Genomic DNA, 13993 nt, shown 5'->3' with positions numbered 1-13993 from the left:
GTTATCAGCTCTCCAGGTAATTCTTATGCCTGCTATAGTTTGGTATTAATATAACACATTTAAAAAGTTACTTATGGGCCTTGTGACCATGAACAATTTAACCTCTTCATACTTTAGAAGTAAGTACTAATATTAGTGCTTTCCTCACTGCATTTAGAGAATTAGCATAAATGTGTGGAAGAATGCTAACAAGAGTACTCTGCACAAAATGAGTGTTGTATAATTATTTTCTATTTTATCATTGATAGAACTTGGTATTTGAAAGATACAAATAAAAGACGATTCCCAGTTCTCACTGAAGTATATATTGTCTTTTGTTGATGGACCAAAATTGTCCATATTATTCTTATATGGATCTTAACAGAGTCAAGCTGTCCGTAGAAATCACGTCCTGACTCCCACAGTACTTTGCTTTTCAATTGAAATTTAACATCATTGCTATTTTTCTTAAAAAGTACTTTCACGTTGTCCCTCACTGGTAAGTAACTCACCTTTTCTGAGCCTCAGTTACCTCGTTACAGTTTCAGTGAAGATTAGAAAGAAAGTATGTAGGGTTTTTACCGTTTAGTATGTGTTCAGAAAATAAGAGCTGTTTTTTATCCTTATCTCCATTTCACCTTGCCTCTACTTTTTAAACATGGTTTCTTTCTGTCATCTTGTCTATGCCTGTCTCTCTTTTGCATTCTTCCCTCTCTTCTATAGCAGAGATTTTCCCTTCTGTGAAGAGAAAATTAGTATTTTAGGCTTTGCAAGCCATAGAGTCTCTATTTTTACTACTCAACTCTGCCCTTGTAGCACAGAGCAGCCATAGACAACATGTAAGTGAATCAGTGTGACTGTTTTCCGGTGAAACTTTATGAATGCTGAAAATTGAATTTCATTTTCACTTGTCATGAAATAGTCTTCTTGAAAATTTTTTTCCACCCGTTTACTGAGAGAAAAGCCAGATTATACCATAGCTCACAGAGCATACCAAAACAGGCTGTGGACCAGCTTTATCCTAGAAAGCCCCAATCTCTTTTAGAGAGGACTGCCTCCCTACTAGTTTCTCACTGCATTTCTCTCTTTCTCCAGTTCCATCTACTCTTGCTTTTTTATTGTAGTTAATTTACAATGCTGTTTTAGTTCAAGGTGTACAGCAAAATGATTCAGATATATATGAACACATATACATGAATCTATATGTATGTTCTTCAGATTATTTTCCATTATAGGTTGCTACAAGATATTGAATATACTTTTTTGTGCTATACAGTAAATCCTACTGCTTCTCTATTTTGTATATAGTAGTGTGCATATGTTAATCCCAAACTCCCAATTTATCCCTCTTCCTTTTCCCCTTTGGTAACCATGACCCTGTTTTCTACATCTGTGAGTCTCTTTCTGTTTTGTAAATAAGCTTATATGTATCATTTTTTGATTCCACATATAAGTGATATCACATAATATTTGTTCTTCTCTGACTTACTTCACTTAGTATGATAATCTCTAGATCCATCCATACTGCTGCAAATGGCATTATTGCATTCTTTTTTATGGCTGAGTGATATTACATTGTATATATATGTACCAAATCTTCTTTATCCAATCATCTGTTGGACATATAGATTACTTCCACTTCTTGGTTACTGTAAATAGTGTTGATGCGAACATTGGAAGGCATGTGTCTTTTCAAGTTTGAGTTTTTGTCTTTCCTGACTATATGCCCAGGAGTGGAATTGCCAGATCATATGGTAGCTCTATTTTTAGTTTTTAAAGGAACCTCTAGACTTTTCTCTATAGTTGCTACACCAATTTACATTCTGCCAATAGTGTAGGAGGGTTCCCTTTTCTCCACATCCTCTCCAGCATTTATTTGTGAACTTTTTGATGTCTTTCCACCTACTTTTGTCTTCCTTTCTAATTTGTCACAACCCTGGGCACCAACAATACTGAACCCAGTGCAGTGCAAGTTGAATTATTACTACTATTTTTTTTTTGTCTTTGTCTTTTCAGATGCGCATTCGCGGCACACAGAGGTTCCCAGGCTAGGGGTCTAATCAGATCCGAGCCGCGTCTGCGATCTACCGCTCACAGCAACGCTGGGTCCTTAGCCCTTTGAGGGAGACCAGGTATCGCACCTGCAACATCGTGGTTCCTAGTCAGATTTGCTTCCACTGAACCACGACGGGAACTCCTAAGTTGAATTCTAAAATATTCATGTTTATTGAACAGTTTTATGTTTTTTACTGTAATGTAAAAATCCAGTCATCAAAGATTTGTTTATATACACAAAGAAAAACAAAGTTCAGATGTTTAATTTTTCATGTATTTTTATTTACTTTTTTCAATTAAAAGAAATATTTTTATGAAATAAACTGCAACAGAACAAGAGAGCCCGGCATTGGTCATTTGTATCAAAATGCGTTGATAATCAACTGCTGCAATTTTCTACGAGAGTTTTTTAATCCATGGACTTTTCTCAGCTCTGAGTTTTTAATATATATTGAACCTATGCCTTTTTTTATCTTGCCTAAACTTAAACAGTTGAAGAGAAATAAATTTACTCTGAAGAGTCAGGAGTGGGCACAGGAACCAATGGTGATGGGTATGAGGCATGGTCCTGGCTAGTAACCCCCACCCTGCTTTCATATTTCACTCTGTACCCCTCTCATGTCTGTCAGTACCAGTGGTGTGTGTCACATCATGCCTGACGCATTAGAGGCGCAAAGCAAATCTTTGTTGAGTTAGCAAGTTTTCTTTTTGTAGCTCATAGGCCTTTTGAGAGAAGACAGTATAAAAAATGGTATCTTCCCAAGAGTCTCCAAAGTCATGTTTGAAGTTTGAAGGGAAAGGACTTTGCCTTTATGGCTGAATAACTATTTCTTAGGTGAGGAAAGGAGCTTAAAAAGGTAAAATAGCTCTAAAATTTGCTCACTGAGGTGCCTTCCCACCTGGTAAATGGCTTCCCTAAGTCCAAGGCCTACCCTATTCTCTATTAGAATAATGAGCTCATGAGTACAGCTTTCTGGGTAGGTCCAAGATATGGGTATCATCACCATGGCTATCTCTTTTCACATTAATTTTAACGTGCATTCATGGGCATTATAATTTCACCCACCTGATAAAAAAGTGTAAAGTGAATCTTACTATTTTTAAGTACCAAAGAGGAAAAATGTTCACTGTCTTTTGAAAGGTCATGATTCAATAAGAAAATATGTTAGGAAGCATATTCAGCAGACGTCTTAAATCCATCTTTTTGATGATAGCATTATGTTTATTCCAGGGCTAAATTTTTAAAATTAATTTTCAACACATTATATTAAGAGCTGATAATATAACGTCTTTACATGGCATATTCCTATAAAAACTGAAATATCAGTTCTCAGATACAACCTTAGACTATAGTAAAAATGAATTATTAACTTAGTTTAAGATTTTTCTCTAGGTTAATATTTGGTCATGATAACAGAAAGTAACATCTATGATAAGAGATATAATTAACTGAACTCTAACAAAATTTGAGACTGAGAGAGGGATATTAGGAAGATATTTCATTAATAAAGTGCCATTAGCATACTGTACTTAGAATTTAAACCCCATTTCATTACACTAGAGATGTCTTTTTATTAAGACGTTCTTTAAAAGGGTCAGCATATCTATGTATTCATAACTGAGAGTTAAACCAGCATAAAACAAGTCAGCTGAGAAAATATTCAGAAATTTGCCCTGGGTGCATTTCTCAACTTTGGCTGAATTCACCTGTAAGCCATCCTTTGATTAGCATCTCCAACTAACAGTGGCTTCATCAGAAGTCAGATATTCTCTCTCATGTTCTCCGTCAGAAAAACAAAATAAGAAAGAGAGAAAATAGGCAGGGGACAGGAGTATTACACCCTTGGCAAATGAATGGGAAGTCTGATCCCTTGTTAATGTAATACTAACAGGTTTTGCCAGAGAAGATGAAATGGAGTGTAGGAGAATTTTGTTATCATTTAGCAGTGCATTTGGGTAACATCCAGTGGAGCCAGTGTTGGCCTGGGAGTCATAAAAGGGTAATAATAGAAGCAGTTTCTTTTTAGTTTTCCTCACTGACCCAGAAGGATAGCTTCAAGATGACTTTATCTCCACCCTTTTCAGCCAGTGGTATGAGAAGCAAGGAGTTATTTGCTTTGTGGACGCCTCCAAAGGGAACAGCAAATCTCTGTGTCACGTGGGGGCTTTGGGTAGGTTGTGAGGATTTAGTCTAAACACCGTGGTTCTCTCTGTCCATAGGTCTACCTGTCCTTAGATTACGATTACCAATCTGTCATTGGATGCAAAATTAACAACTATCTTGGTCTAGAAGAGTCGGAGGAAAAGGAGTAGAAAATGCAGATAATGGTATATTCTAGCAATTCCGTCTTTTCTAACAGAATGATTTGGTCATCATATCCCTCTGTCAAAGCACTGGCCACTTGGTACCAATCTGTGTGTTTATCTAGGTTCACAAAAAGGCAGAGGATTAGGTATTTCTCAGTTTATCCTCTCATTTACCTGGGGTCTATGTCTTAGTAGGCCAAGAGTTGTCTCTATAAGTGTTTTGGAACCTTTTATCATATGGAAAGAGTGATAAGGAGATTATGAAGTAGAAGCTGGACCAAATCCATTCTTACAAAGGGAAATAGAAATTTCTAGAAGCTACAAGTTTCCTTAGTGGGAGAGGGACTTTGAGGGCTACTTCTCATCAAGTTAGACAAACCAAGGCAGAAGGCCCTAACCAGGTTATCAGTAGAACCCCAAGGCCTCAGTTTTTCTGGAAACCTCCTAGAATTATATGCAAAGCATTCTTTCTATGGACATAAACACATAGCTTATATTAAATTCTAAAACAGGTGATGACCACATACACAAGAGAACAAAACCGATGTTCTGAAGGGCTGACACAGCAAAGAAGCAGTGGAAGGTCTTGGAGTGGAACTACCATTCAACTTTATGAATGTTCAAGCCTAGAGATGGAGCCCTTTAAATAGCAGTGATATTTAGTTTAAAGCAAAGCAAATCTTTGATGTAACGTTTATAGTTCTTTGTCCCCGAAATACTTCCTGTTAAAAATGACATACAACAGTTAAGGTTAAACTCATTTAATATTAGTATTTCACTAAATGAGCTCAGGGGAAAAAAGCCAAATAAAATGAAGTAAAAGCAGTTGGTATGTTGTCTCTGACACTAACCAGCATGTATCATTTTATTTTATTTTATTTTGTCTTTTTGCCTTTTCTAGGGCAGATCCCGTGGCATATGGAGGTTCCCAGGCTAGGGGTCTAATTGGAGCTGTAGCCACCAGCCTATGCCAGAGCCACAGCAACACAGGATCTGTGCGCATCTGTGACCTACACCACAGCTCACAGCAACGCTGGATCCTTAACCCACTGAGCCAGGCCAGGGATTGAACCTGCAACCTCATGGTTCCTAGTCAGATTCGTTAACCACTGTGCCATGATGGGAACTCCCAGCATGTATCCTTTCAAAGTCATTCATCAGTGTAGACACTGTGATAGATAGTGGGAATGCATTAAGTGGGGGAAAGTCTCTGCCTTCAGATTCAGAAGACAAGACGAAATAAAGTCATGTGCAGGGTAAAATATGAAGAAGAACAGAGGCTAGCCTAGGATCTGAGGGCAGATCCTCAGAGGAGGAAACTAAGCTGGCCTAGGATCTGAGGGCAGGCTTCTCAGAGGAGATGGTAATGATATCACACATTTATATAGCTCTTAAAACATCTTAGGAACTGTTCTAATACATTAAGTTAATTAAACCTTAAATGCTGCTGAGGCACAGAGAGACTAAATAACTTAAAAGTCATACAGTTAGTAGGGAGCAGTGTCAAGATGTGAACCTAGGCCATCTGGCTCCTAATTCCACATGTTAGCTACTCTACTACTTCTTATGCTACAGATAGTGGTGCTATAAATAGCAGTGTGGCACATGAAAAACTTGGGGAAAGAAACAAAAGCAGGGAAAGAGCGAAAGACAAGGGGAGTCCAACTTCTAGCTTCTAAGAGTTAAATATTTCCTGAGTTAAAATTCAGATTCAATTACCTTTCTGAAGCTCAATTTTCCCTATACTTCCTTCTCCATTCTCTCACCATGTAGAAGGGTCCTGGCCCTTGTTTGTGAGATATCTCAATCTCCACATATTAAATGTGTCTGGTTGCGTTTTCACTCAACTTCAAAATTATTCACTTCCTTTTTGAAATCATTTATTCATTCACTCATTCATTTAGTCAATTTGTTTTAAAGTTTTACCCTGTCTGTCTTGGGTGGTACATATGAAAACTTCCTCAAAAGAGATACAAAATAATATATTGTTTTGAAAACTAAAGTGGAAATATTTTTTGTCTTAGTTTTACCTCACACGCTCTCCTAGTCACATAAAGATGAAAAATAACTAAAAGTTACAAAATCAATGCCGGAGAAAAGAGGGGAAAACAACTTCAATATCTTCTTTGTTGTGTGTGACATAAAGCAATGCGGCCGCCATGATTTCCATCTACTAACGATGCTCCCATAACAAAGAAGGGACATAATGTTTGCTGTCTGTTCCTTCCCCTGCTGTTTGGTTCCCAGGAAGCAGGCTCCCAAGGAGGCACAGGGTTCCTTCAGGCCACTGGAACAAAACAATGGGCTCCAAAGCCCCACCTGCTCTCAAGAAGTGACTTGGGTACCGAGGGAGGTACAGCTTTGTTATTTGTTCCTAAGCAGTCTCTGCTGACTTCTTATTGTAACATTGTTAAAAAGTTCTCTTTATGGGAACAAATATCTTCCATTTAGATTGTGTCATGAATTTCATCTGAAATAATGAGACTTTCAGTAGCTTTTGTGTGTCACCTCTTTTTTACATCACTTGTCTCATGGCACCAAGAATACCTCTTTACTGAAAATGGATCCATTTATAGTCCATAATAGGGTGGCTAGTGTTCATTTTTCTTGGGAAAACTAAAATGTGCACCTTTTATCCTATTATACTGATCCACCAGCTTCAGATTATCTGATTTTCTGGCTTCTCATTTTCTCCTGTATCTTAATGCTATTATTAACAAGAATTCTGTTGCTAATGGTTTTGAAAAATAATATGTGTACTTTCAGCCACAACCCACATTTTTATATTCTGTCTCATTTAGCTGGGCTTTGATATCGATTCCAAATGCTACTTTGTTGTAGATAAATGTGAGAAGCTTAAATGTCTCTCTATTTATTTTCACTGTCTCTAATTTTGCTACAAAATAGATAATGGAGTTAATATTTTAACTATGAGTCACTAGATGAAAAACACTTCTAATTATGTAATTATAGCATTAGTTTTATGAGTTATATATCTATATATACACGTGTATGTGTGTATATATAAGAATATAGAGAGAGAGGGACAGAGACAGGGGGACCGAGATAGAGACAGAGAGAAAGATGAGAGAAACTTTCTATTTTTTAATTTTAGGACAACAGTTCTATGAATATCAGCATTTTTATGGTGGAATTTTTTTCTAAAGTATGATTTTATTTTTTAAACACAAAAAATCAGAATTCACTTTGTGGTTCAGTGTTAACAAACTTGACTAGTATCCATGAGGATGCAGGCTCAATCCCTGGCCCCACTTGTCAGTTAAGGATTTGGCATTGCCATGAGCTGCAGTGTAGGTCTCAGATGTGGCTTGGATCCCATATTGCTGTGGCTGTGGCATAGGCCAGCAGCTGCAGCTCCAATTTACCCCTAGCCTGGGAATTTCCAAATGCTGCAGGTGCAACCTAACAAGCCAAAAAAGAAAAAAAGAAAAAAGAATGCAAATCATGTTTTAGAGTCAGTTGTATCAATATGCTTTATTAAGTTCCCACATCATTGTTTTTATATCATTTTGCATAGATTTTCTACTTTATTTATTTTTTATTTTTTTTTGTCTTTTTGTCTTTTTAGGGCTGCACCCATGGCATATGTATGTTCCCAGGCTAGTGGTCTAATCGGAGCTGTTGCCACCAGCCTATGCCAGTGCCACAGCAACACCAGATCTGAGCCTCATCTGTGACTTACACCACAGCTCTTGGCAACGCCGAATCCTTAACCCACTGAGCGAGGCCAGGGATCGAACCCCCTACCTCATGGTTCCTAGTCAGATTTGTTTCTGCTGCACCATGATGGGAACTCCAAATTTTCTACTTTAGAAAAAATTTAGGAGTTCCCGTCGTGGCACAGTGGTTAACGAATCCGACTAGGAACCATGAGGTTGCGGGTTCGGTCCCTGCCCTTGCTCAGTGGGTGAACGATCCGGCGTTGCCGTGAGCTGTGGTGTAGGTTGCAGACGCGGCTCGGATCCCGCGTTGCTGTGGCTCTGGCGTAGGCCGGTGGCTACAGCTCTGATAAGACCCCTAGCCTGGGAACCTCCATATGCCGCGGAAGCGGCCCAAGAGATAGCAACAACAACAACAAAACAACAACAACAACAAAAAAAAGACCAAAAAAAAAAAAAAAATTTATCTATGTTGTTAGACAAAACACCAAAAAGAGTATATATACAATACTGTAATTATTTGTCTATTTATTTATTGACTTAAATCTATAAATATTTGTTGTTTTGAAGAATGCATTTTAGGATTAGGTATGAAATATTTATTTTAGCCCAAACCTAGATATTTATAGGTATTTCCTACATTTATTTTTTTAACTAGCATTTTGGAGTGCCTAATTTGTGCTGGGTTCTTACAATATTATAGTAAATAAACTGGACATAGCCTCTAGCCTCATGGAAATCACTTTACATTTGTAATGACTGTGCCTAAAGAACTCCAATTCTTTAGGTGTTTTTTCTAGGAGTGGTTCTTCATTTGCCCAGGGCAAATGTGTAAGTAAGTAATAATTTATTTATCTTAGAAATTCCCTATAGGTATTTTATACTTCTGGGGGAAAAAAAAGTCATAAATAAATTTCTTGACCCTGGAAAAAGTAGAGTATTTTTTGTTATTTTTTTGTTTTCTTAAGTCATTGATGTTTTATATAATAACACCTCCTTGGTTGACTTGCTAAGACTAAAATCCAAATTTTCTGATACCTAGAGAGTGGTTTTCGACCCTAAAAGTTTTAACTAGAGTGGGATCCCTCAGGCAGTGATCTCAAACTCCATAGTGTGCGGAAAACTTACCTGGGGCACTTGCTTATAAGGGATCTAGAGACGACCTATGAATTTGCATTTTTAATAAAACAGAAGGTTCTGGACCACACTGCCCTATGAAAGCCATGGATGGACTTCAGGTGGTTCTGTTTAGCGCTGAAACTATGACAACATGGATTTTTTTTTTCCAATAAGAGAGCCCAAGAAGATTTAAGAGACTTTTGCTAGTTTCTCAAAGGAGTTTGAAAAATACCATGATGCTATTACAAGTGGAAGAGGGTACTAGTACAATCAGTCCCACAGGCAGCAACAAGAACCCACAGCAAAATGCCAAGCAATAGGGGGAAACACTACAAGGGAGATATAAATACTCAGGTGGTACTATAATCCAGAGCAGTGTCCTCTGGATTAACAATTTGAGAAAATTTTAGAGGTTAATAGATATGTCAGTAAACTGGTGTTCATTGGTCAAAAAATTTGAGGAAGCACTTTTAAAAAATTTTTTACACTATTCTGGAAGTGTACCATTAGTATAGTATACTAATTTGTATTGTGAGTCACTTAGTTTGTAGTAACTCCCAAACCTATTTGATCATAGAACCCTTTTCAAATGATTGTTATTTTGAGAAATGCCCTTTAACAAAGGGACAGACATGAGTCCCTGAGTGCAGCACAGAAATAAGCAACTTTCATTATAACCTTGAAAGAAAAAATTAAATTGTTCTAGATATTCTAAATAATAGGATAACAGAATTTTATTTTAGAATAGTTTTATTGGAGTTCCTGTCGTGGCGCAGTGGTTAACGAATCCGACTAGGAACCATGAGGTTGCAGGTTTGATCCCTGGCCTTGCTCAGTGGGTTAAGAATCCCGCGTTGCTGTGGCTCTGGTATAGGCTGGCAGCTACAGCTCTGATTAGACCCCTAGCCTGGGAACCTCCATATGCTGTGGGAGTGGCTCAAGAAAAGGCAAAAAGACAAAAAAAGAGTATTATTTACATGAACTTATTCATGTAAGTTGATGGAAATTTAATAATGTCTTACTATAAAGTAGAAATTAATTTTTTTCTTTGTAATTTTCCTGGGATTTAGAAGAAATCTGTAGTTCTTAGGAATAATAGAGCTCATCCTATTATAAGACAATAATCATTATTTCAGATATTTTATAACAATGACTGGTGACCAACTAAACATTGTTACCTGTGTGTGACTACATATGTCCAAAATATCTTGAAGCAAGAGAGTTCTACCATGATTTAAAGATAAATAAACAAATGGGTAAGGCCAGGTTGGCTTAAAATGAGGAGGGCAAACTCTTGGATTGATCGTATCCATAAATTTTATGGAAAGGCGGATTTGCAGGGGAGGAAAAAACTGAGTCTTCAAAGAAAAAGGAAAGGGAGATTAATTTAGTGAAGGGGAAAGTAAAGGGAATTTCTGCTGGGGAAAACCCTTTCCTATTGTGGTTAACAGCGAAAAGTTTAAGGAAAGGAAAAACTAGATAAGCTTAGGAAAATAGATAATCATATCTAAGGTGTGATGATTAGAACACTAGTCCTATGAGATACTGTGGTGGTGGGGGGATCAGATAAATAAGTTTGGGAAATGGTATTTCATCCTTCGTGTTTAATTTTGCTTTAATTGGACTTTCACAAATTGAATTTATGACAGAATTAGTTTTCCCATAAATTAACCCTTGAAATACCCTTTGGGAGTTAATAGGAAATAAGAACTACTAATTAATGGACCTCTACCACATCATTGCTTCTTTAGGGCAAAATTATTAGATTTAGGTCATATGTATTATTATAAACTCTTTCATTATTAAGTTATACTGATTCACTGATTGAAATAAATTTACTTTTCAATATTGTTACATTTCTGGAATACAAGCTCCTTCTAAATCCAATGCATGGAGTTCACACTGTGGTACAGTACAAATGAATCTGACTAGTATCCATGAAAATGTGTGTTTGATCCCTGGCCTCACTTAGTGGGTTAAGAATGCAGCGTTGCTGTAAACTGTGGTGCAGGTTGCAGATGTGGCTTGGATCCCGCGTTACTGTGGCTGTGACATAGGCTGGCAGCTACAGCTCCAATTTGGCCCCTGGCCTGGGAACTTCCATATGCCATGAGTGTGGCCCTGAAAAGCAAATAAAATAAATAAATAAATAAATAAATAAATAAATAAATAAATAAATAAATAAATAAATGCAGTTCACAAAAGAAAGACCTCTTATGTAGAATACTCAGGCCCTACATAATTTATAAACAAGTAGCACTGTTAGGTTATTACAGTTTTTTTAGGGGGGAGGGGTGCCTCTTTGCTTACTTTAGAAACATTCACACTACTTTCATTTTATACTTGATCTTAGCCAAAAGGTCAGAAACGATGCACAATACTTTCATTTTATAACCGAGCGAAGCAAAGCCTACATTTAATTTCTAGCCAAATTAATAAAGATGAGGAAGGATTCTTAAAGTCTTTGAAAACTTAGCTTATAAATATTTTTAGTTCCAAAAAGAACATCTGTAAGATTTAGAAGGTTAAACCAGCCTCCATCTACATGATCAAAGCGTAAAAGAAATCACACAGTCCAAGTAAGGATCAAATAGCAGTTAAATTAATTGTTATATATTTGTTCTTCTTTCTTTTCATTTTTGGGTCATGATTTTAATGGCAAAACCTTAGCTCTACATGCTGGTTGTACTCACTTATGTTCTCTGGCATGTCTATGGGAGAATAGACAAGATGTGAGCAGGGCTTTTTAGAGACAGACTTGACTGTATGTGGTGCTAATACCAATGTAGAAGTAAAACAGTTTTTTTAGGTACCCAGAGATTTTTTTAATGCCTTTTTTTTTTTTTTTTTTTTTTTTTGCTGTTTAAGAATAGGACTAAATTCCTCAGTTTAACTTGGTTGACAGGTCTCTCTCATGTTATCTGCAAAGATACCATGACATTTTTGGTCCTGTATCATATGAAAGTCTTTGTAACATGACTACAAGCTTGATGCCAAGAGTTTAAAGTTTCACTTTAAAATCAAAGTGGATTATCCATACACTTCTGGATATCCACACACACATTTCTGGAACCTTCCTTCTTAATCCATATGACAAGGTAATCCTTTCTTCACATTCAATCACCAGACCTTATATCATTTCTCAGTAGCATTCTTAGTATTTTGTCTCCAAAGGCACGTTATGCTCATTTTCTAAGAGTTTACAAATTTTCTAATTTGTAATTAAGCCTTGAGACACTCCCTAAGTATATGTTTTAAGAAGTAATTGGATCACTTTGCTGTACACCTGAAACAATGTAAGTCAACTATACTTCAATTAAAAAAAAAAAAAACAACTCTGAAAAAAAAAAGTGGCAATCAAAAAGGAAAGAGTTTCTAAATCCTTAAAAATTTGGTCAAAAATGTTATTTGATGTGGTTAGTTTTATTCTTTATGCTTTCAAAGAATATAAGATTTTTTATATTACAGTAGAAGGATAAAGTGACAAAAAACATAATTATAAGAGGAAAGCAAATCAACCTTTGTTTATCTTAAGATGTACTCTTCTTATGAAAGCAATAGACACCACAATTATTTAAACCAAAGTTATTTTAAATGTGGTTTAATGGACATTATAGTCTGGATACATTTAAGTTAATTTGATTCTTTTTATTGATCTAAAAACACTTTTAAGTTCTTGAAATCCTTTATCCTTTATAAGGTCTTATATCTTTAGTATTTTTTTCTTTTAAATTTCTATTTTAATATCAGACATAAAAAATACAAATTCCCAAATGTTAGCATTTTACCACAATTCCACATTTGCATTCTCTTTCTCTCTTAAAACTATTTTTCTTTCTGAACTGAGGATAGAACACAGGTATTCACCCTTATATATGTCAATGTGCATTTCTTAAAAGGAAGGGCATTTTCTTTCACGACCAAAGTATAGTTGTCTAAATCGGAAAATTAATAGTCATGGAATAATAGCATTAGATTGTATACCTTACTCAGATTTCACCAAATTACCCTAATAATGTCCTCCATAGTAAGATAAAATACTGATCATGTATTAATTTCAGTTGTCATGTCTTTTTAGACTCCTTTTGACTAGAGCATTTTGTAGTCTTTGTGTTTCCTGACATGATACTTTTGAAGAGTACAGACCAGTTATTTTGTAGAAAGTCCCTCAATTTGGGTTTATCTGATATTTCCTTGTGACTAGATTCAAATTATGACAGACTTTAAAGAAAATAGGATTGTATAAAATGTGATTTTACAATGACAAATCATAATCTTACTGATAACTATGAGATTTAATATAATTATTTAATTGTCACCTCTGCATCAAACAGAATACTCATCTCCAGCTTTTGGGGCGTGGCGGGGAGGCTCTTCTAGGAGATTTTGTATGTGTTTACTAAAGAATAAACTTGGTTTAATTATTGAGGATCTTGTTAGTTTTGATGATTTATGGAACCATAGATTGTTCTAATATTGAATGAGAAAACGCATAAAATGTTCAATACTATTGATCTGCTCTTTTCACAGTTATCCCTGAATGCCTACAGAAAGGAAGAAACTTTTTACTCTCCTTAGATGAACTCAAGTTCTTATCACAGCTCATAAAACCCTTCTTGAATCTGGAAAAAAACGTTCAGGAAATGTTTGAAGAAATGTTTTTATCACTTAAGATACCCAGGAATGTTTCAGGTAATATGCTCCTCTGCAAATCTGTAATTCTGTTTTTGCTTTCTGCTATTGAATCTATACTATTACCTGAAAAAAAAAAAATACATGACAGAATTATTTAAATAAATGTTAAATATAAAGCATGCCATGAAATTACATTTTTTCCTTTATACATCATGAAT

General features: G+C 35.9%; 1 protein-coding gene across 6 annotated transcripts in view; it reads left to right on the top strand.

Moving 5' to 3' along the window:
- The window catches only part of KIAA0825 (KIAA0825 ortholog), a 356819-nt gene that overhangs the window by 83730 nt on the left and 259096 nt on the right, over positions 1-13993 (top strand). For all 6 annotated transcript variants that reach the window (XM_021085379.1, XM_021085381.1, XM_021085380.1 and 3 more), the window contains one exon: positions 13671-13832. In XM_021085379.1, coding sequence (XP_020941038.1) covers positions 13671-13832 — 162 coding nt within the window. The remainder of the gene's footprint in view (positions 1-13670; positions 13833-13993) is intronic.

Source organism: Sus scrofa, chromosome 2 (assembly GCF_000003025.6).
Source record: "Sus scrofa isolate TJ Tabasco breed Duroc chromosome 2, Sscrofa11.1, whole genome shotgun sequence".
Classification (NCBI taxonomy): domain Eukaryota; kingdom Metazoa; phylum Chordata; class Mammalia; order Artiodactyla; family Suidae; genus Sus; species Sus scrofa.
The sequence above is the reverse complement of the archived record's forward strand: the minus strand, read 5'-3'. Positions and strand labels throughout refer to the sequence as shown.